General features: G+C 47.6%; 1 protein-coding gene across 1 annotated transcript; it reads right to left on the bottom strand.

The window, feature by feature from the left end:
• Positions 1-2636: 2636 nt before the first annotated feature.
• Positions 2637-25611, bottom strand: ADAP2 (ArfGAP with dual PH domains 2; the record flags this gene model as incomplete). The annotated part of the gene is made up of 11 exons (XM_080922888.1): positions 2637-4394; positions 5499-5727; positions 6601-6678; positions 8305-8367; positions 10888-10971; positions 14532-14678; positions 17882-17994; positions 19550-19629; positions 22900-22991; positions 24742-24872; positions 25518-25611. The coding sequence occupies 11 exons, from the start codon at positions 25609-25611 to the stop codon at positions 4360-4362; spliced, it is 1146 nt and encodes a 381-aa protein (XP_080779014.1). The 3' UTR covers positions 2637-4359.
• Positions 25612-26756: the final 1145 nt, after the last annotated feature.

Genomic DNA, 26756 nt, shown 5'->3' with positions numbered 1-26756 from the left:
TGGGGCTACCTGCTTGGATTCTGGCCTGGAAAATCATCTCTCCCTAGTAGCTGGGTCCTGCTCACCTATCCATGACATGCAACCCCAGGGCTGGAGAGATGGCTCAGCGGTTAAGAGCACTGGTTGCTCTTCCAGAAGTCTTGAGTTCAATTCCCAGCACCCACGTGGTCGCTCACAATCATCTGTAATGGTCTACGATAGATTCTTCTAGTATGTGTCTGAAGACAGCTGCAGCTACTCATAAGAATAAAATAAATCTTTTAAAAAAATGCAGCCCCAACAACTTAGGCTATGAAGAGGATCCACTTCAGGAACTCATTTTAGGATCATAAGAGTAGCAAAATTACAGTTATGAAGTAGCAACAAAAATAATTTTATGGCTGGAGGTCACAACTATCTGTAATGGGATCTGATGCTCTCTTCTGGTGTGTCTGAAGACAGTGTATTCATATACATAAAATAAATAAATCTTAAAACACAAAAAACTACATTTGCTCTTGTTAAAAATAAGTAAATCAAACAATATAGTAAAGATGTTATGATATAGTAAAGATATCTCCAGGGACAACAGAGGTCAGGAGCCAAGGTGGACCATGTACTGTAGGTACTTCATTGGAGTTTCTTGTCTGCCTCCTCTGCCTCTCAGAGGTACACAGCCTCATGAAATCCCCTTTCTCTCTGCCTGTTTACCTTTCTGGTGATGAGTTTCTTGAGCCTAGTTTCTTGAGCCTACTGTTATGAATAGTCACGTGAATACTGGAGTTTGCCAACGGGATCATGAGAATCACCACTCTAGCAGGTACCTCAGCAGACATGTCCAAAGAACTTTAAAAGCTAGAAAGGATCCATTCCCCGACACCACCCCCCCTAAAAAAAAAACAGACAGACAGACAGACTGGCAGACAAAAGCCATCCTGGGCTACATGAGGTATTGTCATTTAAAAAATGTGTGTGTGCCTGTGAGATATGTATGGGATCTCTTTAAAAACCACCTCACTCTGCTGAAGAGAGGAGATAATGTCCATTACATATCTTCATTTTCTTTTCTTAAAGGTTTATTTATTATTTATTTATTTATTACTTATAAGTACACTGTAACTGTCTTCAGACACACCAGAAGGGCATCAGATTCCATTACAGATGGTTGTGAGCCACCATGTGCTTGCTGGGATTTGAACTCAAGGCGTCTGGAAGAGCAGCCAGTGCTCTTAACCGCTGAGCCATCTCTCCAGCCCCAAGGAAGTTCTTAAAAATCTTTTTTTAGCCAAGCGGTGGTGTGCAGCAGTTGGGAGGCAGAGGCAGGCCAATCTCTGTGAGTTTGAGGCCAGCCTGGTGTACAGAGCAATCAATTTCCAGCACAGACAGGGCTACGCAGAGAAACCGGTCTTTTTTATCAAATCTTTTTAAAAAACATCTTTTCTTGTATGAGTCTGATCTGCATTTATAGGTGTATGTTGTGCATGCAGTGACTGTGGAGTCCAGAAGAGGGCGACAGATCCTATGGAACTGGAGTTACCCATTGTGAGTTGCCTTGCGGGTGCTGGGAACCAGAGTCCTCTGTAAGAGCAAGAAGAGCCCCTAAACGCTGAGCTTATCATTCCAGCCTCTTGGGAAAAAAAATATTTTAAATAATTATTACTTTATTTCTTTAAGTGATAATGATTGAAGTATGTTAAGCAGAAGCAAAATAAATCTAAAATTAAAAGAAGCAATTCCCACATTTTACACACATCAGATCCTGACTGGAGCCTGGCACCAATGACTTGTGATTCCTTACACAAGCCTTTAGAGCTTGTCTCCTAATGACCTACGAATGACCAGCTTCAAGAAGCTCAACAGGCACTGGAAAAATGTTCTGATTAGCAAATGGAGAGATGGCTGTGTATCTGCCCAGATATGAAGCCTGTGTAACCAGCATAGAAGATGCAATCAAGTAACTCCTCATGTAACCGAGGAACTTCCTTTCCTTGGGCAGCAGAGCTGTTCTCCCTGATAATTCTCCATCCCTGTGTAGCCCTGCTGTCCTAGAACTAACTCTGTAGACTAGGCTGGCCTCAAACTCACATAGACGGGGCAGACTCTGCCCCCTGAGTGCTGGAGTTAAAGGGATGCACCACTACCTCTCTTGCAGCATTTTATTTAATCCTTTTGTATCTGTTCTGGTTTGGTAAATACTTTTACCCTATTACCACACTTCTGTTCCCTGTAAAACTAAGTACACACTCTACCACTGAAGGCTACAGTTCCTCCCATGGACTTTGAGACAAAGTTGTACCAGGTTGGTGTTCTCAGACTCTTTGGCTCAAGTTGTCTTGCCTGAACCTCCTAAATACTGGGTCTGTAGATGTACCCCACACACACACATGCTTGGCTTTGATGGATTGGATTCTTGAAGAAAAACCGTTAACTTTGAAGCGTGAAGCCTGGGAGTTTTATCAATATTTTAATATGAAAACTCAAATCTATATAAAAATGTTCACAAATAGGAAAATAAATGTCCAATTTACATTTTTATCTAGATTCATCAGTGGTATACTCTCTGTATATAAAGAAACGCATACACATGCATTCTATTCATGTACATATATACATATACTGATTTTTTTCAGCTGAACCATTTAAAAACTGGCCACAGACATCACTACATTTTACTTCTGTATATGTCTTGAAGAACAGAAACATTCTATACAGACACACAGTGACTGTTACAATTTTACAATGCACCTAATATACATCCAGATCCTAGTTTCTCCAAAGCCAATTATGTCCTTTATACTCCTTTTTAAATTTTTATTTTATGTGTATTGTTGTAGAGTGTCTGATCCCCTGGAGCTGGAGTTACAGCTGTGAGCTGTCATGTGGGTGCTGGGAACTGAACCTGGGTCCTCTGCAAGAGCAGCCAGTGCTCTTAACCACTGAGCCATCTCTCCAGCTCCAAGGCTTCTCTCTAACTCTCTCTCCCATTTAAAAAATTACTTATATATCATGTAGTGTGTCCCTGAAATCCAGAAGAGGGTACCAGATCACATTATAGATGGTTATTAGCCACCATGTGGTTGCTGGAATTTGAACTCAGGACCTCTGGAAGAGCAGCCAGTGCTCTTAACCTTTGAGCCATCTCTCTATCCCCTTTCCTACTTTTTTGAATCTTGGTGTAGCCCAGGCTGGCCTTGAACTCACAAAGATTAACCTGCCTCTACTTCCCAAGGGCTGGGACTAATGGCATGTACCACCAGTGTCACCCAACATTAAGGTTTCTCTCTTTTTTTTAAATCTAGGTTCCAATCAAGAATCCCAAACTGCATTTGTTGCCATGACTTGGTACAGGTTTTTTTTTTTTTTTTTTTTTTCTTTGAATGAGGGTTTCATGTAGCCCAGGTTAGCTTTTCATTCTCTATGGATAATAGCAGAGCCTCTGATCTTCCTGCTTCTACTTCCCGAATGCTAAAATTATAGGCATTACCACCCCTGGCTTTGGTCTTTCTGTCTGTCTGTGTCACCCCTCCCCTCAGTTTTGTTTTGTTTTGTTTTTTAAACAAATTCTCTGTATGTAGCTCTGGTTGTCCTGGAACTCACTATGTAGACCAGGCTGGCCTTGAACTGAAAGAGATGTGCCTTCTACCTGCTGAGTGCATGGCCTAAAGGTGTGTAAGGCCAAGCTCATCTTTTATAATCATGTCATTTGAATAGCCCAGGCTGGTTGTATAGCAACATGTAAGTAACAAATGAGTGTCTGGTTACCTCTTCATAGTTAGGTTTAGATTAAGCTTTCAAATGTTTCCGTTTGCACAATCTGGATGCTGTGGGCACTTTTTTTTTTTTTTTAAATTACAATGTCCACCCCTGTCTGTAGTTTTTGTTGTTGTTGGCTTGCTTGCTTTTGTTTCTACTGTTTTGTTTTCAGTTTTTCTAGACAGGGTTTCTCAGTGTAACCAGCCCTGGCTGTACTCTGTCAGTCTCCGCCTCCCCAGTGCTGTTTTTTCTGTTTCGTTTCATTTTGTTTGTTTGAGACAAGGTCTTGCTATGTAGCTCAGGCTGGACTCAAACTCCCCGTGACTGGGCTCATGGCACTCCTGCCCCTCAACATGCATGTAACACCATAGCCAGCTCTCCGTGCAGTTGTGAGGAACCCTTCAGGACTTCCAAGCTTGGACAGCTGAATTCTTCTCTGTACCAGCTCCTCAAGCCTGGGGAATGTTTGTTGGAAGGAGCCCAGGGAACCACACCCTGAGTCTTGACAGAATTCACTGATAGGGGCAGCTGCTGGCCTCGGGGCTTCCTTCTGGACAACCAGGACTGAGGTGAGCGCTTCTCCAGGACTTCAGGTGCTCAGGGGCCAGCCAGATCCTCCGAGATGGGTCACCTCAGGCCACAGCCACTCTCTGCCGATGTGGCTGCAAGGAAAACAGGAGGGTTGGGGAGGGCGGCCATGCTGGCTCAGTCCTGCCGAGGGAAGGGAACAAGTGTGGCAGGACAGAGGGAGTCAGGGCAGCACTGAAAGCAAAAAGAAACTTTAACTGAACTGAAAATAAAACAGAGAAAACAATTAAAAAAAACAAAACAAAAAAACCAAAGCAAGCAAACAAACAAAAAAACAGACCTAAGGAGATAGACAAGAGACAGAGGAAGACAGGGGCAGAGACTTGGACAGTGAAGACAGTTGTGGGTTAGGTTTTTTGTTTGTTTTGTTTGGGTTTTGTGTTTTTGAAACAGATTCTCATAATGTAGCTCCAACTGTCCTGGAACTCATTATGTAGACCAGGTGGGCTTTGCACACAGAGTTCTTCCTGCCTCTGCCCCCAACACTGAGATTAAAGGCATGGGCTAGCTACCACACAGGGCAGAGATGGCTGAATGCATACTGGTGAGTCTAGGGAGGCACAAGGGCTTTCCCCAAGGGCTGTGGGGGTCACCTGTTGGGTTTGTACTCTCTCAAATACAGAGCTTTGCCTCTGTGCCCTAGAAGCTCTGCCCTGGGCCAGAGGCTTCCTCCCTAACTCAGCACATCTCTGCTTTTCATAGGATTGTCAACAGATGGGAACAGTCTCCTTGTGACACATCTGGGGTGAAGAGGAGGAACAGGGGAGGGAGACAGACAAAGGAGAGGGCTGAGGAAAAAGAGAACACTAAAAATAGCCTTTTCTCTGGGTGGAGAGGAATCCAGAATCCCAGTGGGTTCCCGGCAGGGTGACCTCTGCACAGGTCCCAGGCCACTGTTTTCTTCTGAGAAAAAGGACAGGGGTGTAGGGGGATCTGGCCAGAGGGTCTAGCCAGCCTCTAGAGTTCTGCTAGGGCAAGACTCCCCCTGAAGTTCATGAGGGTGGCTGCATAAAGGAACTTGGTGTAGGGACTGGCAAAAAATGTGCAGTGTGTGCTTTTCTCTGGCAGGAAGTGAGGGAGACTCAAAAGAGCTGAGTCAGGCCCCTCCTGGACCACAGTGAAGGAGCCCTTTTCTTCCCTCACCCAAAAGAACCCCCATTTACCCCCCGACTTCTCACTGAGGAGGTAGAGTGGCGACAAGGGACTGGACAGGACACTCCGCAGACTCTCCAGCCATTCTTGATGCTCCTTTTCACTGGGGCAGGTGAAGATGAATTTCCTCTCTGGAGTGATGACCGTGAGCCCAGCCTTCCAGCGGTTCCCTCGGATGCCCTTGGGCAGCTCTTCCCACACTTCATATCCCTGCTCATTGCTTCCCAGAAAAACCTGACCCTGCTCAAAAGCATCCTGAAAATGGAAGGCGTGTAGTCATCAGAGGCTGCCTTGGGTCAGAAGAAGCCCTTGCAGCCTGGTCAGTCCCAAGGTCAAGTTTGGTAAAGAGATGTATATGTCACTGCTGGATTGGACTTTGATTTGAACTGTTAAAAACCTCAACCATACTGTATACAAATCTGCTGAGGATACTAACATATAGAGAATACAGGGAACTCAAAGGCAGTTTGTCACTTTGTTTTGGCCCCTGAGGATTACGCTTAGAGTCTCTCAAACATGCTAGGCAAGCATTCAGCAGAACCTAGAGCTCTCTCTCTCCCTCTCTCTCTAATTTTAACATGAGGTCTCACTAAATTATCCATGTTAGCCTTGAACTTATTCTGAAGTTCAGGGGGCCTTTGAATTTGCAATCCAATTGCCTGTCTTCCCAGTAGCAGGGATTTACAGGTTGGTGCTCCTGGGCCCAGTTCAAGCATTTTTATGCTTATCATGGGCACTTCTGAGCAAGGCATTCATGCCATGCCAATGCTTTGCAGAAGGGAAATGCAGCATTAGAGAGCTAAGTGCATACCCAGCCTAAGGCACGGCTCCACAAAGGCAGGGCTGAGACTAGATAGAGCCCAGGTTCCCACCAAACTGGACTATTCCTGAGCCCATGGTCCTAACCACTCCACTCCAGACCTCCTGCTTACGAGGGAGTGGTAACACCTAACTTTATGCAAATTAGCAGCACTGGGGAATCTGAATGGAGCTGAGTGAGAAGCAGGGGTTTAGGCTTTCCTGTTCTGTGTTCCTCTGCCCTGGAATTCTGGGTGATGTGTATACTGTGATCAGCACTAGCCTGCCTGACTGGGAACTTGCTAAGGCGGTATCAGAAATGGCTCTTACCAGTGGGTTCTTATAATACAGCAGCCTTCGCTCCTGAGGATCCAAGGCAAACCATCTTTTCTTGAAGGGTTCTCTATGCTGCAAAAGGAGGAAAGTCTTAACAGAAGTGACAAAGCCAGGCACAGGGGTCAGGGCCAATTCAGAGAGAGGTCACCATACTGGTTCTAGAGCCTGACTTCTGCAATGAGACATGCTAGAGCTTTTCCGTGGGGCCAGTTCCTGGGAATGCACACCCTCCCCAGAAAATAGCAGCTGCACTGAGACCAAAGTCCACAGGTCTGAGCAGCAGGTCAGACTCTGGCTTGTATGTTTTGTTTGTTTATTTGCTTGTTTGATTTGAGGCAGGTCTCACTGTGTAGTCCTGGCTAGGCTCGACAGGAATTCCCCCAACTTCTACTTTTGGCATGCTAGAATTGAGGGGGTATACTACCACAAACCAGCACCCACTCTGACTCCAGAGGCTTTAGTCCAACCCCTCTCTGACCCCAACCTCCTCTTCCCTGTTAGATTTGCTCTGCACCTCCAGGTGCTGCCTAGGAGTGAAAGGGGTACTTCCCTCTTCCTTGGGCTGTGCACCAATAAGTCTCAGAAAAGGGAAGCCAGGGAAATCAGAAGTGGCTCCTACTTGCAAAGATGAAAGTCCTGCCCTTGGCTCAGGGGAGAAAAGGGTCTGAGACAAACACCAGGGACTGTGCTTGGCTTCTGAGGAAGGAGACTGTCACCACCATTTGACCAGTTTCCAACTTCTGAGGCTTTTTTTTTTTTTTTTTTTTTTTTGAGATGGGGATTTCTCTGTGTAGCCCTGACTGTCCTGGAAACTTGCTCTGTAGACTAGGCTGTCCTCAAATGCACAGAGATCCACCTGCCTCTGCCTCCCGAGTGCTGGGATTAGATGTGTGTGCCACCACCATCTGGCTCCCATGCAGATGGTGATTTTTTTCCCATACTGCCTCCACACCTTTCAGGGGCCTCTTAACACATTATATAATTGTGACCTTATGCATGCCATTGAGCTATATCTCCACATCCTACCTCACCTCATTAAATTTCCAGTTTGAGATTAAGGGTGGGGAGCTCACTACGTTGTGCAGACTGACTTTGACTTTGTCAGGCTAACCTCAAACTTTCCATCCTTCTGCCTCAGTCTCCTAAAATCTGGGTCTGCACAACTTTTGCCTGGTTTATAGGACAGCCCAGGCTCCTCCCTTGAGGGGCAGCTCTTTGTCCTCCTTATATTAGTGAGAAGGCACAGGACCTGGTGGGGGTGTGTGCTCAGGGAAGCCAGGCTGAATGGGAGGAGGAAGGGTTCAAGGCCATGTTTTTTTTTTTTTTTTTTTTCAGACTAGCCCAAGTCTCTCTGACATTGTCCTGGTGGGCTCCTAGCACAGCAGATTCTGAATTATCTGCTCAGGGGATTATCTGAATTATCTCTCTAGGGGATTCCTTTTCCTCATTGATTTCCTGAGGTGATCAGAGGACAGATCTGGTGAAGACAACAGGATGGGACCTGAGAGGAGGAAGCCCTCGGAGCAATGCTGGGTCACACACCAGCTAACTCCTAGTCTCAGTCGGTCAATGCAGAAATCACAACGTTGGTATTCTCCCCTTCCTTCTCCCTCCCCGCTTCCGGCTCCACCTCCACCCTCCTTTATCTGTGCTTGGGATAGAACCGTATTAAGTGATACAGAAAACACTAGAATGTACCTTTGGACCAGTCTTCTCCATGAAGCCTTGTTTGAGGTAGTTCCTGGTGATGAGAGGCACGAGCTGGAGAGAGAGACAGAGGCTGACCCCATTACACCCACAGTTTAAGGTTTGAGACTGAACTTGACCCCAAGACAAAGAGAAGTTTGGAATGAAGAAGGGTGTACGGTTTATGGCTTATATTTGGAGCATGTACTGGATATAACACAAATATTTCAACAAAGTCAGTCAGTGAGCCCCAATATGATTTTCTAGCATGGCCCAGTTATGGTTTAAGTACTTTATTCATCTCAGATTATAGATAAGACAAGACTGTTAAGAGACCCACTGGTCAACAGGCACAGTGGTGCGTGCCTTCAACCACAGTGCTCAGGAGGCAGAGGTAGTCAGATCTCTGAGGCCAGCCTGATCTACAGAGTGAGTTCCAGATCGACAGCTAGCGCTATAGAGTGAAACCTTATCTCAGAAGAAGAAGAAGAGGAGGAGGAGGAGGAAGAGGAAGAAGGAGAGGAAGAAGGAGAGGAAGAAGAAAAGAAAAAGAAGGGGAGGAGGAAGAAGAAAGAAGAAGAGGAGAAAAGAAAAAAGAAACTAAGTCGTGGAGATGTGGGAGAAGACTTTGCTGATGTCATTTGGCAGATATGAAGAGGTAGGATACACACTGGGGGCTGACAGGCAGCGGGCTAGCTTCCTGTGTAATATCACACTGTGATACCAAAATGTAAAGATGGCAGAGGCCTTTGACCAGACTCCCCACCATGCCACTGCCAGCTAAGACCCAGGCACAGATTCTGACACTGGCCATGAAGAGGAGCTAGCAGGGTAGACACACTGAGAAAACTCTGGCCTAGGCAGGTGTCAGGAGACCACCAGAATCTCAGCACCACTTCTGGCTCAACCAGAGGTTACTTTGGTAAGCTTTCTGTCTCCGGGGTACACTCCCTACTGTGGTCTCCAGCAGCCCTCCAGCCTGCTTCCTACACGCAGAGAAGTTCCCAGGGGTTAGAGGTGGCTCCCCATGCCTTTTTTTTTTTTAAAGATTTGTTTATTTATTATATATAAGTACTCTGTAGCTGTCTTCAGACACCAGAAGAGAGCATCAGGACTCATTGCAGATGGTTGTGAGTTACCATGTGGTTCCTGGGATTTGAACTCAGGACCTTTGAAAGAGCAGTCAGTGCTCTTAACCAGTGAACCTTCTTAAGGCTGAGTGTCACATCTAGACATGGGAAGGATAAGAACAAGAGGCAGGCAGGGGTGGTAGAACGTGGCTAATGAAGGAGGCAAGGGAACATTGGGGACATTGATCCTAGACCAATTTCCTACACACAGGTTACCAAACACAGGAAGCAAGGCCAGATTAAATAAGGCTGAACACCTGCCCTGTGCCCTCCCCTTGGGCCCTCCCCTCTCCTGGATCAGCAGTCAGCGCTCTGGACTCTTCCCTGAGACAGCAGTAACTAACTCTGGGTGCTGACTAAGCACCATGACCTCAGCTTTGTGCCTGACCCCTGACCTTGCTGGATCTGCACCTAGGGAACTTCTAAATGGGCACATATCTGGGCCTGACACTGACCCTATCACGGAAAATCAGCTCCCTGTATACCCCAGGACATGAGGAACATTTAGACTTCCAGTGAGAGTCTAACAGATGAGACTAAGAAACTCTAGGATCAGGCTAAGGACCTTTGGAAGAACAGTCAGCGTTCTTAATCGCTGAACCATCTCTCCAGCCCTGTGCTCACACCTCTCATTGTAGTGCTTGGGAGGCAGAGGCTGGTAGACCTAGGTGAGTTCCAGACTAGCCTGGTCTACATAGTGAGTTCCAGCCTGGGCTACACAGTGAGACCGTGTCACAATCAACACCACCAAAAATCAAATCAAATCAAAACAAACCCATATCCTCAATCACAGAACCTCATAGCTTAGTTGGGACCCTAAAGGAGACCTGGGCTAACCACCATCTTCCTAATACAGAAACATACTCAGAAATATACCGGTAAGAGCCATACAGTCTGTCAGTGACAGAGCAACCGTGAGGGCCTAGGGCTCCTGGCTTAAATTACCATCTTCTGCCCCATTCATTTCTGTCCCCAGACAAGGCTGCAGGAGGTAGACGTAGGTCCCAGATGTCTGGGGACAATCAAAAGGAAGTCCTCAGCTTACTGTTACCTTTACCACCACAGGCAGATCCACCCCTGTCAAGAAAATTCCAACATCTCCCAAGGATAGAGCGCACCACCACAGAACGCAGCCACAGATCTGCGGAAGGGTGCATTATTCACTTAGTGGGAGTAATCACCAAACCCCACTGTCAGTTCAGAATTACTGTATGGAAAGAGTGAGATTAAATGGGCTACAAGCACTCTGCAGACAGTAGGTAGGCTCATTTGCATGATTTAAAGGGAAAGATCAGAAAGATGTTCAGAGGCCGAGGCCCTTGAGCCTGCAGAGTTATCCTCCAGCCCTCCTGGGTTTAACTGCAATATACTCTGTCTAGCCCCTGAGTGTCTTAGGGTTCAAGAGACGAGAAGAGGAAAAGGGAGGGGGTGGGACACACAGAAGCCAAGTCCACATTTAGCTCACCTCAGATTCTGGGAGATCAGGAAAGGCCAATTTTAGATATCGCAGGCGGGCTGCACGGAGAGCATTGAACCAATCCACTATCTCCTGCCAGGGAAGATTCAAAGCACACACCGTGGTGAGATGGGCAGATATGGGAGGATCCTGGCAGGGCTAGAGGTAGCAGGGTCACAGCAAACACACACACACACACACACACACACACACACACACACACACGTTCAGGAAATACACACTTAACACAGTCCCATCTGGGAACATCTGGAAAGGGTGATATCAGAGCCCAGGGGACTGCCCTGAGCCAGTCGCAAATCACAGACAGGAAGAGCTCCCAGCCACGGAAAATGACCAGCCACGGAAAATGACCAGTGTGAGCTGCACAAAAAAACTTAGTACACTTCTTAAAGTTTGTGAGACACTCCTGGATTCCTATTGGGAGACTGGCGTGAAGTGGGCCTGAGACTGAATTCCTTAACACTAAGACTCCACAGTGCTGTCATGCTGTGGGGTGCTGGGACACACTTCTTTGGGTGGGGATGGGGGCTGCATATAGAAACCTTCCTTCATTGCAGATGCTCAGGACCCGGAATGCACAGGCCAGCCACAGGTAGATGTTACAGTGAGAGTACATCCTTCACAATTGTGAGTCAGCATTATCTCACCCAGAGAACCACATTCCCAAGGCTTTCTCAGCTCTTCTCCAATCAGGCATCCTTTTCCCTTCCTTCCGTCTCCCTCCCCAGGCTTTCCTTTTTTAATGTGTTATGTGTGCGTGCCTACATGCATGTATGTGCCCCCAAGTGTGCCTGCAGAGGACAGAAGACAGCCTTGGAGATCCCTTGTAAGTGGAGTTAGAAACAGCTGCGTGAGCCACCATGTGAGTTTAGGGAACTGACCACAGGTCCTCTGCGAGAACAGCAAGTGCTCTTAACTGCTGAGACAATCTCTCCAGCTTCCTCCTCTGCCTTGTTTTACAGTGAGAAAGCCTTCTACAACTGAGCTGTATCTCTGGGGAGAGCCCTTTTTACTTTTTTGTTTGCTTTTCGTTTCTTGTGGTACAGTCTTATGTAGTCCAGGCTAGCCTCCTCAAACAGCTACATAGCAGAAATTGGCCTTGAACTCTTTGTTTGTTTGTTTCAAGACAGGGTTTCTCTGTGTAGCCTTGGCTGTCCTAAAACTCAGTCTGTTGTCCAGGATGGCCTTGAACTCACAGAGGTCTGCCTGCCTCTGCCTCTCAAGTGCTAGAACTAAAGGCATTCACCACCACAGTCAATGCCGCTGACACTGATGCCACCAAAGTCACCCCTGCCTGGCTAGCCTCATACCCTCAGCCCTCCTGCTTCTTCCTCCTGTGAACAGTGATTACACATGGATACCACCTCACCATTTTTTTCTTATTTTTGATACAGGGGCTTGCCCTGTAGCCCACATTTGAACCATGTTGTTATCCTCCTGCCTCTGCCTCCCAAGAACTGGACTTAGAGATGTGTATCACCACATTCATCTTACTTTGCTCTCTCTCTCTCATCCCCACCCTAATCACTGCCCACACCCCCTCCTGCCCTACCCACCCTTTGACCTATGACAGTCCATTCATTGCATAGGTTAGTTTAGATGTTGTAATATGTTCCCAGGCAGTTGCTCCTACCCAAGTTTCTCTGAGAACTGATCTTCAACCTCATGCCCCTACATTCCCCACCCTGCCTTGGCTACAGGAGCTGGACCAATAAAAAGACAGGACTGGACTTATCAGATAGACGCTCTCTCCAGAATGTGGGATGGAGGGGCAGAAAGACTTGTTGGGAGAGCTGTGGTGCAGGACGCTGAGGCATTGCACTGGTTGAGGAAGTCATGTGAGTGCAGGTTCAACAGAGAGCAACAAGTTCCTTTCTACCCACAAAGCCAGACACAGCCAGACACTGTCAGACACATGGGCCTAGTCAGACTTCTGAGCTCTCTTGTCCTGGTGTTTGTTAAGGGCATTCTTGGAAGGGTAATTTGGACTATGCCTACAATCTCAGTGGGAGGAAGGCTGAGGCAGGAGGATTGTTCCAAGTTCAAGACCAGCTGAGGTACATAGCAAAATAAACTCCTCCCTAAAAAGGAAAGAAAATTTAAAAATGAAAAGCAAAAGTTCTTGGGTCTTAGGCCTTAGAAAAATAGGGTCACCTCAGATAAAAAGGTACCCAGCGTGTACTTGGGTTATATTTATATTCAGAGTATAAGGAAAAGAAAAACAGTTTTACAGCCCTGAGCAAACAGTAGCTGCAGCCCAGAATGTTTCCACTGCACCCCACCATTGTGACATATTCGGGAGCCAGGAGTGGTGGCATATACACGTTTATTCAGCATGTGTGTTCATGGCAAGCCTAGTCTACACAAGCTCTAGGCTAGCCTGGGCTATCTAGTAAGAATTACAACAACAATAACAACAAAAACCCTCAAGCAAATAAAAGCCGTGGGAGAGGTGGGCGCTGGCGAGCAGTCCAGAGTCACCTCAACAGTTTGAGGGACCCCTGAAAAGACCATGCCTTTAGCTCCAGATATCTGCTGCCCAAGGTTCTCTCACCAGCAGAGTCGTACTCACACAGAACATAAAATGAAGAGTTCTCGTTTTAAAGAAGGGTTTTAGCCCAGTGGTAGTGGCACACACCACGGATCCCAGCCTGAGGCAGATGGTTCAGGACAGCTAGGGATGCACAGAGATGAACCTGTTCTGATCCCTCCCACAAAAAGTTGTTAAATGGGTGCTGGCTGAGGAAATATCCACTGTGTGTCCTGAGAAGGAACCTAATCCCTGTCCCTTGAAAGGGGAAAAGAGTATTTTCAGGGTTGTCAAGCATTCAGAATAACAGTCACCAAGAGCATGCCTGGCAAAGTTAAATGACCCCAAAGTGTCAGCCAATGCTTCCCCCATGTAAACTTAGCATCTCCGCCCTGCTCCAGAGCTAGTTCATTCGCATGTGTGCCCTTTTGCTCGCCTGCTCTGCTCCTACCGGCTGATCTCCCAGTCTTGCTATGTATCCTAATTCAGCTGCAAACCCGTGATCCTCCTGCCTCAGCCTGCCAAGTGCTGGGACTATAAAATCATAACGTTTTTCAAACATTTTTGTGTGTCCTAATCACTCAAGTCTCTATTAAAGTTTCTAATTGAGCAGGTCTGGGATGGCCTGAGACTAGTCCTTTGTCTTATTTATTTGTGGGCTGGAGCGATGGCTCAGCAGTTAAGAGCACTGGCTGTTCTTCCAGAGGACCCAGCTTTAACTTCCGGCATTCACATTTATCTGTAATTCTGATTCCAGGGGACTCTGAGACCCTATCCTGGCCTTAGTGAACACTAGGCACGAGTGTGATACACAAACACACAATGCAGACAAAACACTCCTATACATGAAACATATAATATAACATTTTCTCAAAAGACATTCGTTTCTACTAACTGTGTTTTGCCTGGATGTGTGTCTATGCTCCAAACAAGTGTCCTGCACACACAGAAACCAGAAGAGGGCATTGGATGCCCTGGAACTGAAGTTTCAAACTCTTGTGAACCACCCTGTCAGTGCTGGGAACTCTGCAAGGGTACCAGGGGCTTCACTGAGCCATTCCTCCAGCCTCAGGAGGTCTTGAGGTAACTTGAACCTTCTCACCTTTCCACTGTCATGATAAACAAACAGATTCCTGGTGTGGCCCTCTTTCCTGTAGGTGATCTGCAGGCCGTGGGGATGTCCGATCTTCTCTGTCTGGAAGGTGGCGTTTAAGTCCTTGATGCTGATGACAGCCTTTGGGGCCTTACCCTAGGAGAGAGAAAGGGTCCTCAGAATACCGATGGCAACAGGAGCCTTCCTGCCACAGCCTTCAGTACAGGAAGCCCCTGGTACATAACCCTGGGCTGCTCTACGGATTGCTCCTGCTCATCCTCCTCACCTGCCTGGTCCCACTGCCCCTCTGAGCTGGAAGGGCGTCTAGGAAACCTGCACTTTGGAATTTTCACACGTTATAGCCACAGAACCCTTCCTAGAGCAAACCAACCACGTGTGTGAAATGGACAGCCACTCCTTGGGCTCTGACTCTGACCCGTAGTGGAGCACTAAGGAATGTTGAGGGATCCTGATGAGAGACAGGTGATCCCAGGCCCCTGGACCAGTAGGAGCCACACTGAACTGTTCTCTGGCCCACAACATTTTAAACACAAATTCAAATCCCAAGCCCTGGACCCTGAGCTTGCTAGACAAGTGCTTTACCACTAAGGGACACCTTCGGCTCCCTCTTGTTATTATTTATTTATTTATAACCTGTCTCTAAACTATACCCAAGTCTTTCTATTATTCTTGTATAATAATTTTTTTTTGCTAGAAAAATGCTTTTAAATTTTACCTATATTGTCACAGCTATCCATTTTGGAAGATTGGTATGTGTATCTTATGTGTATGTCTGTGTACCTGAATATATCTATGTGCACCATGTGTGTATGGGTGCGTTCAGAAGACAGAAGGGAGCATGAGACCCCTGGAGTTACAGGAGGTTGTGAACCACCTGATGTGGGTGCTGGAAGCCAAACTTGGATCCTCTGGGAGAGCAACAAGTGTTAAGCCATCTTAACTGTTGATCCATCTCTCCAAACCCTACTTATTCCTTTTAACTGTTGAGCAGCTGTTAATTCTCAGTTATATTATCCTTTTCTTAGTTAATTGTAGGTGGAAATTTCGTTCTGTGGGTTTTCTTTTTTTCTTTTTTTTTTTTCTTTTTAGAATTGGGCTAAAATAAAGTTTCTTCTTCTTCCTCTTCTTCTTTTTTGGTTTGGTTTTTTTTTTTTTTTCAGACAGGGCTTTTTTGTGAGCCCCTTCCTGTCCTGGAACTTGATCTGTAGACTAGGCTGGCCTTGAACTCACAGAGATATGCCTGCTTTTGCTGAGATTAAAGGCATGGGCCATCATGTGTGGCTGCCCAGGTTAGTCTTTAACTTTTGGTCTGAAGCCTCTCCTGCCTCAACCTCCAGAGAAGTTGTGACTCTATTTAGCTTAATTCTTTGCACATTCCAAAATTTTTACCTAAAAATGTATTACTCTCATAATTTAAATATCCCATTTGGGAAAAATATTTTAAAAGGAAAAAAAAAGAAAGGAAGGAAAGAAAATACCCACATGGAGTCCATTCCAATTATCTCTAAAGTCAGGAAAATTAGGCAGGACAATTGTGAGCACATGTCCAACAGGGGCTACACAGCAGGATCCCATCTTGAAACAAAACCAAGCAAAGTGAATACATGCTCTCCCCACCCCCACCACCCTTAAAACACAGCATACTGGACTGGCCCGGGACTGAAGATCAAATAACCTTTATCCAGCCAAGGTGGAGACCCTGTCAAGGAGACCAAGTCACAGCCACCAGTGGGGCTTGGGCCCTGCCTAACCACAGGAGAGCTTTTCTCTTCCTGCCCTGAAAAAACAGAAGCAATGAAAGAGCCACTTGTCAGTGTTTAAAGTGACAGGTCCCGACTTTTCTCCCCTACACTTTTCCCTCAGTCTGGGACATACCAGCTTACCCTTCTAGAACTCTCTACTCCTGTAGGGAGCAACAAGGAAACACCCAGACCAAATGCCTGAGCTCAGAGCACAGAACTTGCCTCTCTGGTCAGCCACTCAGCTCCTTCACATTCGACTTTGTTAACACTTTTTTTTTTTCTTTCTGTTCTCTAATACTGGACTGCTCCAGGGCTCAATGTGGTAGCTGGCCTCCAAAGATATCCTCACCACTTCCTTCTTTCCCAGTGGTCCCCAGATGCTCCACCCAGAAGGATGTAGAATTATATCCCTTCCTTTAAGTAAAGCAGAATGTGTGCTTTGTCTTGACCCTGTAGAATACCGTTCCTGGCCTGGCTTTTTGAAGGCTTGGCAATTTTGTTCTTTTGTTTGTTTGGTCTGGTTTGGATTGATTTTTAGGTTTATCTTATTTTATGTGTAGAAGCACTTTTCCCCCATTTAAGTCTGTGTGTTAGGTACATGCCTGATGCATGCAGAGTTCAGAGGAGGGTGTTTAATCCCTTGAAACTTGAGTTAGGGTTGGTTTTAAGCCACAGTGTGGGTGCTGAGAACCACACCAGAGTCCTCTGCAAAAGCAACAAGTGCTCTTAACTGCTGAGCTGTTTTTCCAGCCCTTGTTTAGACAGGGTCTTGCTATATAGCCCAGGCTGGCCTGGAACTCAGAGACACCCACCAGCCTCTCTGTTTTGGGAGGGATTAAAGCTCTGTGGCACCACACCTGGCAATAATCACCTTTGCCTTGACACGAGCAGCCTGTTTGCCTTAATGAGGCTTGAGCTAGCTGTGCTAGAGATGAGCTTAATGATACAGTGATGCCCAGCCTGCACAAACCCTGGGCTCAGTCCCTAGCATCATAAGAAGGAAAACATAGAAGAGGCAGACTCCTGACTGACTGACCATGGGGTTCTCCAGGGCACTGGGCAAGTGAGAGGGAGTTTAGTTTTATTTTATTCTTTCTTTCGTTCTTTCTTTTGGAAACATGGTCTCATCATATAGCCCCGGATGTCCTGGAACTCACTGTATAGACCAGGCTGGCTTCAAACTCACAGAGATCTGCCTGCCTCTGTCTCCCAAGTGCTAGGATTAGTGTCACAATCAATTTGCCGAGCCTTATTTAAATGAACAAATAGAATATGTAAATATATCTCAATAAAATTGTCGTTAGCTAGGCATGGTAGCAGACTCCTATTATTCAAGCATTCAGGAGGCTCTCTGAGTTCAAGGCTATCCTGATACAAGTAGAAAGTTCTGGGCTAGGAAGGGCTACATAATGACACTCAGTCTCAAAAAGAAAAAAAAATTAGAGAACAACAGTGAAGTGGACTAAACTAAGCTGACTCTGAGTGACCCAAGTGTGGCAGCTGGTGGACCGCAGCCAAGGAGAAGTAAGAGAACATCATCCTTGTCAGGGCTGAACGGAGTGCTCCTGAGCAGACACAGGCGGCCTGGCCTCTTACCTCCTCCTTGGTGTAGTACTTCAGGAGGCCTTCCTTCGACAGAAGGACAAACCTTCTTCTCAGGAACTGTGCATTGTCCCGTCCTCGCTTCCACAGGAACCCTTCTCGGTTACCTTAACCACCAAGGGCAAGAATGAGCCAAGAAGTCAATGTAAATAAACTAATCTGAGGCTCAAGGGACCGGGGTAGGAGGGCCTCCACCCACCATGGGACTGTAGCCAGTCTAATTTGGCACTCAGGTCCTATCTGGGGCCAACTGTATGTGATTTCAGTCTCCACCTACTGTGCAAAACCCTCCCTCCCCCATTCTACAGGAGGTCCCACTGCCCAGGATTTAGACTGAAGAAAAGGAGCTGTTAAGAGTTCAATGCCAGTCTTGACTACCTAGCAAGACCTTGTCCCAGAAAAACAAAGAAAAACCTGTTGGGAAAATGGCTCGGCAGTTAGGAGCATTTGCTGTTTTTTGCAAGGGATCCAGGTTTGGTTTTCAACACACACAGTAGCTCACAATCATTCATAAGTCCACTTCCAGAGGGTCGGAGACTCTCTTCTGACTTCTGAGGGCACCAATATTACATGTGGTGCACATACATACATTCGGGCCAAACAATCACACACATAAAAATAAAGATTGTTTTAATTCAATTTTTAAAAAAGGGAACACAGAGAAGAGAAGGGAGGGGAGGGGAGAGGGGAAAAGAAGAAAAGGAAAGGAAAAAGTTCCGAAGATGACCAAGTATTGAGAAACAGGACTAGTTTTGAATGAGGTCCTGGGCTGGGGTCATGGCTCAACTGGTAGAGTCTCTCACAGCACGCAAGAAGCTTTTAATTTAACCCCCAATACTGCATAAGGTCAGGAGTAGTGACTATAATCCTAACATTCTGGATGTAGAAGCAGGAGAACTAGGAGTTCAAGGCCTCCCTGAGATAGAAGAGACCTGGCCTCAAAAGAATGAAGGATATGTGTTGTGGGCACACCTTGGATCCCAGCACTCAGGGTCTTTACGAGTTTAGGACCAGCCTGGGGTACATTGAGAGTTTCAAGCAAGCCAGGGATATATAGACTCCACATACATACACCACACACACACACACACACACACACACACACACATCTGTGTGTGTGTATAAATTATATACTCCAAGCCAACTTTGACATTGACATCAGCCAAGTTTAAGAGTATAAGAGTGATCCTTAAGACATCTAGTAGTTGGTGTATAAATTGTACTCCTGGACATTCTGGAAGCTGAGGTCCTTCAAGACCTGTGTCCTCTAGGCAGTGCCAGCATGAGAATTGGAGTCAGTGGGGTGGAAAACCGCCCTGGATCTAGGGCTGCCATTGAGGTGCCCTGCATGAGTCTGGAAAGAGCAGCTGAAATCCAGCGCATGCTCCTACCAAGCCCACCTCCCCCTTTCGTTATCTAGAGCACATTAGAACACAGACCTCGAAACATTAAGATGGTAACTTTTGGGCTGCAGAGATGGCTCAGTGGCTGAGAACATTGGCTGCTCTCTCAGAGGACTCAGGTTCAAATCCCCGCTGTACCCACATGGCTCACAACTGTCACAGTTCCAGTCCCAGGGGATCTAATACCCTGACCTGGCTTCCGGGTGCACTGTATCCATGTGGTGCATATACACCCATCCATACAAAATGGTAACTTTACCTGGGGGTGAGACAGCTTTCTCGTCAGCCATAAACTCCTGTCTTTCATACTTAGCTCGAATCCATTGTTCCTTTAAGACCCTAAAAAGAGAACTTTTGGTCAGTCGTGTCTTCAGTGTCTTCCCAGAGTGACTTACCAAGACTCCGAAGCAGAGGGTGGGGCCAAGCCAGGAGCTGCTGTCTCAAGAGACCCAGAGGCTCTCTTCTTTAGGATAGTTAACATTGATGCTGAATGGTTCTCTGTAGTGTCGGTTGGGTACCCTGTGCTCTGTGGAACGTTCAGCAGTGCTTCTGACTTCTACCTCCTAAGTAGTTTCTGTGCTCCAGATGGCACACCAGGGAAATGTGTCTTCTAGTGGGTTGAGAAGCACTAGGCTGTCCCTCAACCCTCTAAGTCAAAGATGAAGATATCAGCTCCCTGGACACTGAACCTGCCCCCATCAACAGCTGCCTGCTCAGGAACTTGAGTAGAAAATGTTTGGACCCGCTGATGAACTCTGGGCCACCACACAGCATAGGGCAGATGGACTCAGCTTTCTGTTTCTGGTCTAGTGCATCGCAGGCTGACCTCGAGGTATACGAAGTAGCTGAGATTGACTTTGAACTCATGGTCTTCCTGCTTCTTACCCCCTCCCCACCTCCAAGTGCTGGGATCATGGATACCTTCCACCATATCCAGTTTTATGTAGCAGTGGGGGATCAGACCCAAGACTTTAAGTTAAGTAATCACTCTAGCCCAGTGCTGCAGTGCCAGACCAAATTACCAAATATCTCTAACCCTAGGGAATGAGGCCGTCATAAACCTGCCTTCCCTAGTGCTGTTGGGGTGGGTGGATCTATGCAAAGAACCCAGCACTGTATTCAACACAAAGTAGGGTTGTTTGATTGTTTGTCCGTTTGTCAGTCTTACTATGCAGGCCGGCTATGAACTCACAGAGAACAGCCTGCTTCTGCCTCCCAGGCAGCTAGAAGAAGGTGTGCCTCCCAACACCAGGCTCAAGGTGGATTCTTACTGCTGATCTCAACCAAATTGTTATTCTTGGCGGCTGTGAAACCGCGTAGCTGAGAACAAACCTATTCCCATTGTTTGTTCCTTCTTATCTTTTCTAGGTACGTGTTCCAAAGGTTGGCTGACTGAACGGCCTGGGCACAGGAGTGACCTAGAGCTTTCCATCTGGCCCAAACAGGTCACCTGGAGCTCTGGGTTGCTCTGGGCTGTATGGGTCAAAGGGACCAAGAGTTAGAGACTGACTGGAAGCCATGCTGGGCAGCACAGCATGGGCCTGCAAGTGGATTTGTTGCCAGCTGCAGTAGAAGTCAGCCTGAGAGAAAGATGGCTGGCCGAGAGCCATGAGGGGACTAGACCCTCTCATGCTTGAGCCCCTGGTGTGGCCTTCCAACCCCCCTTCTTTTCCTTGGTCATGTTGGATCTCCTAGTATTATGATCCTCTTTTCTTCTTCCCTCTTGCTTTCTCTTTTATTTAAAAAAAAAAAAGTACATTTATTTATTTATTTATTTTGTGTGTACGTGTATAACTGTTCATTCCACAGTACACGTGTGGAAGTCAGGGAACAACTGTGGGAGCCATTTCTCTCCTTCCTTTGTGCAGATCTCAGGAATGGAACTCAGGCTTGCAGAATTAATGGAGGTGCCTTTGCTCACTGGGCCATCTTGCAGGCCTTGGCTGATATCATTTTGAAACAGGATCTCCCCATACTGCAGTCCAGGCTGGTCTCAAACCCACAATTCTCTGGCCTCAGCCTCCTTGGCCTCCTTAATGCCAGGATTACAGGTGTGCACCATCACACCTGGTATGGGGTCGTCCTTCTTGAAGGTGACTTTATATCTGTCCTTCCTGGTGTCTGATCTTCAGAGCCCACAAAATCTTTTGGTATCTGAGCTAGCCCAAGTTGGAATACTGTGACTTACAGTCAAGAATTCTTTCATTGTTTGAGGTGAAGCTCAGAGGTAGAGGGCTGACCTGATATACACAGTCCATGGTTTTGATCCCCAGAACTTCCTAAGGTACTGCCTTTCCCACAGGACAGTGAAGACAGCACTAGGCCCAACATGGAGGTGGGAATCATGGGCCATAGGACCAGTACTGGGGACAGAATAGAGACCAAGGACTCACAGGGTTTTAAAACTGGAGAGAAGAGGCTACCAGCCTCTCTCTGGTCAACAGGGATTAAAATGTAGAGACATTTGTGTGAGTCATGATAAACAATGCTGGAGGGGTCAGAGCTGCTGTCTAGGGGTTTGGAGCAAAGGCTGAGTGGTAGCAAAGGGGCAAGATGGGAGAGATCCTTTCAAGTGGTGTCCAACATAACTCTCAGAGGAGTGAGGGACTTGGTATCACTGTAAAGTCAATACTAAGAAATGCATGTCAGGTGACAAGGGAGATGCTTAAACAAATGACATCATTTCATCTACATCATGTTGTAAGGCATGTTCCTGTTTACACTTTTGAAGGGGGACTTGGGCTACATGCAGAAGGACATCCAAGGGGCTTGGTGTCTTGGCCACCTTCTTTATAGCTGGGTAGCAGTAGAGTTGTGGGAGGGAAACCGGAAGCCCTCTGCATATAGTGACGTGCTTCCCTGCCACTCCACACAGCCTCATTCGGCCTTGGGTAGCCTAACTGCAGGACCACAGAGGCACCAATCACAGCTATGTATTTGTGCCAGGCCTGAGAGCACATGTCAAGATTCAGTGGTTCAAATACAACTTTGCAGCCACGCCTGCATGGGACTGTGTCTACCTGGTGACCCCTTTTCCTGTGTACACAAGACACTGTCCTTGTGAGCCCTGAGTGAAGCAAAGTCCCCAAGAAGGTGGCCCAGGCTCAAAGACTCAGCCTTGCAGAGGTTTGGGGTCCTCCCCATCCCTCACCTTTATAACCCTCCTCCTAGACTGGCTTTTTCAAATGCCCCTTCACACCCACCAGGTTCTGTCTCTGAATCACAGAGTGACAGTCAGACTTTCAGGGTCACTGAGAGTGTTTGACAATAACACAGCATTTAACACAGAGCTTGGCACACTTGGAAAACTCCACAAATTTGAGTGGCTTTTGTTTTGTTTGAGGTGGAGTCTCAGGTAGCCCATGCTGACTTCTACCTCACTGTGTAGCTGAGGCTGACCCTCTTACTCACCTCCCCAGCATCAGGATTACAGGCTTTTCCCACTACACTTGGTTTCAGGCAGAATTCCTATGCACCCTCCATGGTAATACCAAATCTATTTTTTAAAACAACCTCCATCCAGGAGAAACCACCTCAGACAAAGGTACCAGGGACAGAGAAGGGCCGGGAAGATCCCTCCCCAGATCCTCCCGAGAATCGCTCACTTACAGGCAATCGTTGGCCTGAGGGACGTAGTAGAAAGCTGGGACCCTAGCTTCAAACTTGGCTTTCACACTGAGGTTCCCATTGTGAGTCATGAACTGTAAGACAAGAGCAAATTGGGTAATTGTAGAACTTGAAAATGAACTTGAAATGAAACCATGTCTTACCCAGAAGACTAAAATTGTTGGGTGTGGTGCCCATACACAGGCCTTTAATCCCAGCAGAGCCTGGTGGATCTCTTTGAGTTAAAGACCAGCCTGTTTTAAACAGTGAGTTTCAGGATGACCAGGGCTATGTAGAGAAGCCCCGTCTATAAATAAAAATAAATAAATAAATAAATAAATACATGCATATGGTTTTCACTGGCTCTGAGGCTGGTCCAGGAGAAACTGCTTCTAAGGAGGCATCTCACCAGGCACAGAAAGCCCTAGTTTTGTATAACATGAGATATTGATAACTATGCCTTATATAAGAACATCCCATTACAGTTCTCACATGAAAGCAATACTGGGTTCCTCAACCATTTTAACTAGTCTGTTTTTAAAGAGGACACCGGGGCTCAGAGAAGTTAGGTGGCTTGTTAAGGCAACACCACTGGTTAACACAAAAACAAGGATCTGAAGCCAGTTCTTCCCGACCACAAAGCTCATGTTTTTTTTCTCTCACTCCTTCCACACACAGCCAAGCCCCCTCCTACCCTGTAAAGTCCACAGGAGACTGGGGTAACTAGAGGAGGAAAATGGCTGCCATACCCCGTGTCACCAGAGATTCAGAGTGGGCACTGTGAGTGCTGATGTGCCAGTGGGTGTGACATAGCTGGGGTAAAGGCAGGGCACAGTGAACACTGTCCTCCTCCCTGGGGACCTGGAACTGTGTCATAGACATGGATTGCCTTTGGACCCCTGTGATCTCACCTGTCACAATGAAGACACTTCAGGGGATTAGAAGGCAATAAACGTGTGAGTGCACAGGCTAGCTGGTGGAGTACCTGTCTTCCCACAAAGAATAGAGTAGGCTTAGTTATGTCTGTGTGGATTGAATGGTAAAAAGCCCAGCCCAGATCCTGCCGTGACAGGGAAGTGCTCAGTGATGTCACCTGCTTCCCCGGTGGCCCTTAACCTCTCTATTCACCAGTGTGGTGTTGACCCGCCTGCTTTCTGGCCAAATCAGCTTCACCTCTAAACCCAGGGTTCCAACATACTAACTGGGCAGGAAAGCAGAGTGGGCTAGGAAGGGGTGAAGGACCTTAGGCTAGGAGTCAGATGTTTCTCTTCCTTACTTCCCAGCTCCTACAAATGAGGACAGTAACTGTTAATCCACTTTGTGTCTGGGCTGAACCTATGTTTTATTCTTATAGCAACCAGTGATAGGGAGATGCAAGTCCAATACATGGGTGTGGAAACAGACTTCATAGCTAAGATTAAGACCCCTAATGGAAGGGCTGGAGCAATGGCTCAATAGTGAAGAGCATTTACTGCTCTCTCAGAGGACCTGGGTTCGATTCCCAGCACCACCGTGGCTGCCCACAACTACTTGTTACTCCAATTCCAGGGGATCTGATGCCTGTCTTTGAACCTCTGTGAGTTCCTGCGCATACATGACATACGTACAAAAACCTCAGGGACACGCGAACACACGGACGGACACACACACACACACACACACACACGCACGCACGCACGAGCTCAGGGCCTTTGTCTAAGCTATCATCTACTAGTCTGTTTCCTCTCATTAATATTGCACCTCTCTGGGCTTCATTATCCTCCTCTGGAATAGGAGGAACACCTGCATCCCGCCTCTTCTCCCTCACGCCCAATTCCAAGAATCTGCACATGCGTGCCAGTCTACCTCCACCATACTGTCGTCCCAGAAGTCCAGTCTCACGGATTTAACTTTGCTGATGTCTGGGAAGTTGCGGTGGACGCCAGAGCAGTGGAGACAGATGAAAATCCCCAGCTTGTAAGAGGCCCAGTCAGGATCTGCGGGGTGGAAGAGCAGGATCTCCGCTGAGCTGGATAAGGACTGGACTAGGGTGCAGGGACAGGCTGGGCCGGAGGCAAGCTCTGCCCACGCCGACAATTCTTTCTCTCTTGGTCCCCAACCTTGGACAACTGAGGTGACAGCATGAAACGTGCTTAGCCCACCCCTTGGCTCGACGAAACCCAGGAGACCTCGGAAAGGGGAACCGAGGAGAGCGAGAGAGTGAGGGACTGGCTCTGAGGCTCAGGGGCCCGAAGCTAGCCACATCAGCATCCTCGGTCATCGCGCGGCAGTGAGGGTCGCGGAAGCCCAGGAGGTGAGGACCTCAGGGTCCGAGGGCGCGGGGAAGGGCCGGGGATCAATGATGGTGTCCAGAGCGGGTCCTGGGTGGTAAGGTGCCCGGTGGGAGAATGAGAGGGACCCAGGGCATGGACCGCATCCTTTGCAGAGCGATGACCGAGGTCCCGGGCTTCGGGAGCAGGGAGGTGGAGGACCGTCGGGGCCTCCCGAAGCTCTCCAGCGAGAAGGACTGGGATCCCAAGCGAGGAGCGAGTCTGTGTCGCGCGTGGACGGGCTCCTAGGGAAGGGACCGATGGGCCAGGGGCCGTGGCTGGCTGCACCTGTCCCGCACTCCGCGCCCTTACCCGCTGCCCCACAGTCGGCGCAGTGCCTGTTGCCGGTGTCCGCAGCCTGCAGCAGCTCCAGCAGCCGCTTCTTGTTGCGCTCGCGGTCGCCCATGGCCGGCGCAGAGGTCTCAGCGGGGTTCAGCCCCGCCACCTCTGTGCTTCCCGCTCCTGGACGCTCATGGTCTGGCGTTTCCCTGGCCTCCGGAGAAGGATTCAGATCCCCAAGCCTCCAGGTCGGTTCGGTCACCGGCCCCGCCCACGAGACAGAAGGACCCGCCTCCAGGTCTTCGGCCACGCCCCAGAGTAATATGTCCGGCCCCTGAGGGGGAGGGACAGAAGTGCTCCAGATCTAATCCAGCCTGACTACTTGCTATCTAGAGACCATGGTTTATTCCGTCGCTCTGTACTTCACTGTCCACATCTGGAAAAGAGGCATATACGGCCAGTGTGGCCTCCTCATGGAAACATTCAGCACTGGAGGGACAGCTCCTAATACTCAGGGAGTTCCGAAAAGTACGAGATTGGGGAGAGAAGAAAGACCCTTTGCTAGAGCTGCCTGCAAGGCGAGCAAGGAGATCCAGCATTCATGAACAGGCATTCACACTGGGTGGGTTTTTGGCGATGCCACTTTTTCTGAGACACCCATGCTCTTGTAAGTAACCTTAATAAACCCACTCGTTCTGCAAGTTAGACTTGGGTACAATTATTTGGTCTATTGCTAGTGTGCTACATGGGGTGAACAGACATTTGCTCATGCCTCTCATCTCTCCATGCATACAATAGGCATGTGTCTGCGCTTCAGGGCTCCTTGGAAACACTGGGCATGCTCTGATTTGTGTTAAAGTGTTCTGCAGGCCTTAAATCTGTAAAAATGCCCCCTTCTCAGAACACCCTTCACGATTCCCAGTTCCCAAATCTGGTCCTGTTACTGTTCCTTAAGAGTTCCAATCTGTCCTCCGGAGCTCTGATTGGATCTGTGGTCCAAGCCCGCATTGCAGTAATTTAGATAACTGTTAATTCCAAATCCTGAGTCCAGTGTCAATATTTTATTCCTGAATTACTGAGAATCCTGAATAGCTCTGAGAAACAGCCTCTACCCATTTTTAGAAAACTGAAACCATTTTATGACTGGATTCACCAGGAAGTAGACCAATCCAGGCAGAGCTGGAACCTGTAAAATTCCATCACTGTGAGGGGGGCAGGGCTTGGGTGGTCTTGAACTTGTTTCACTACATCTCTTTCATACCCAGTGACTCA

This window comes from Micromys minutus (assembly GCF_963924665.1).
Source record: "Micromys minutus genome assembly, chromosome: 10".
NCBI lineage: Eukaryota > Metazoa > Chordata > Mammalia > Rodentia > Muridae > Micromys > Micromys minutus.
The sequence above is the reverse complement of the archived record's forward strand: the minus strand, read 5'-3'. Positions and strand labels throughout refer to the sequence as shown.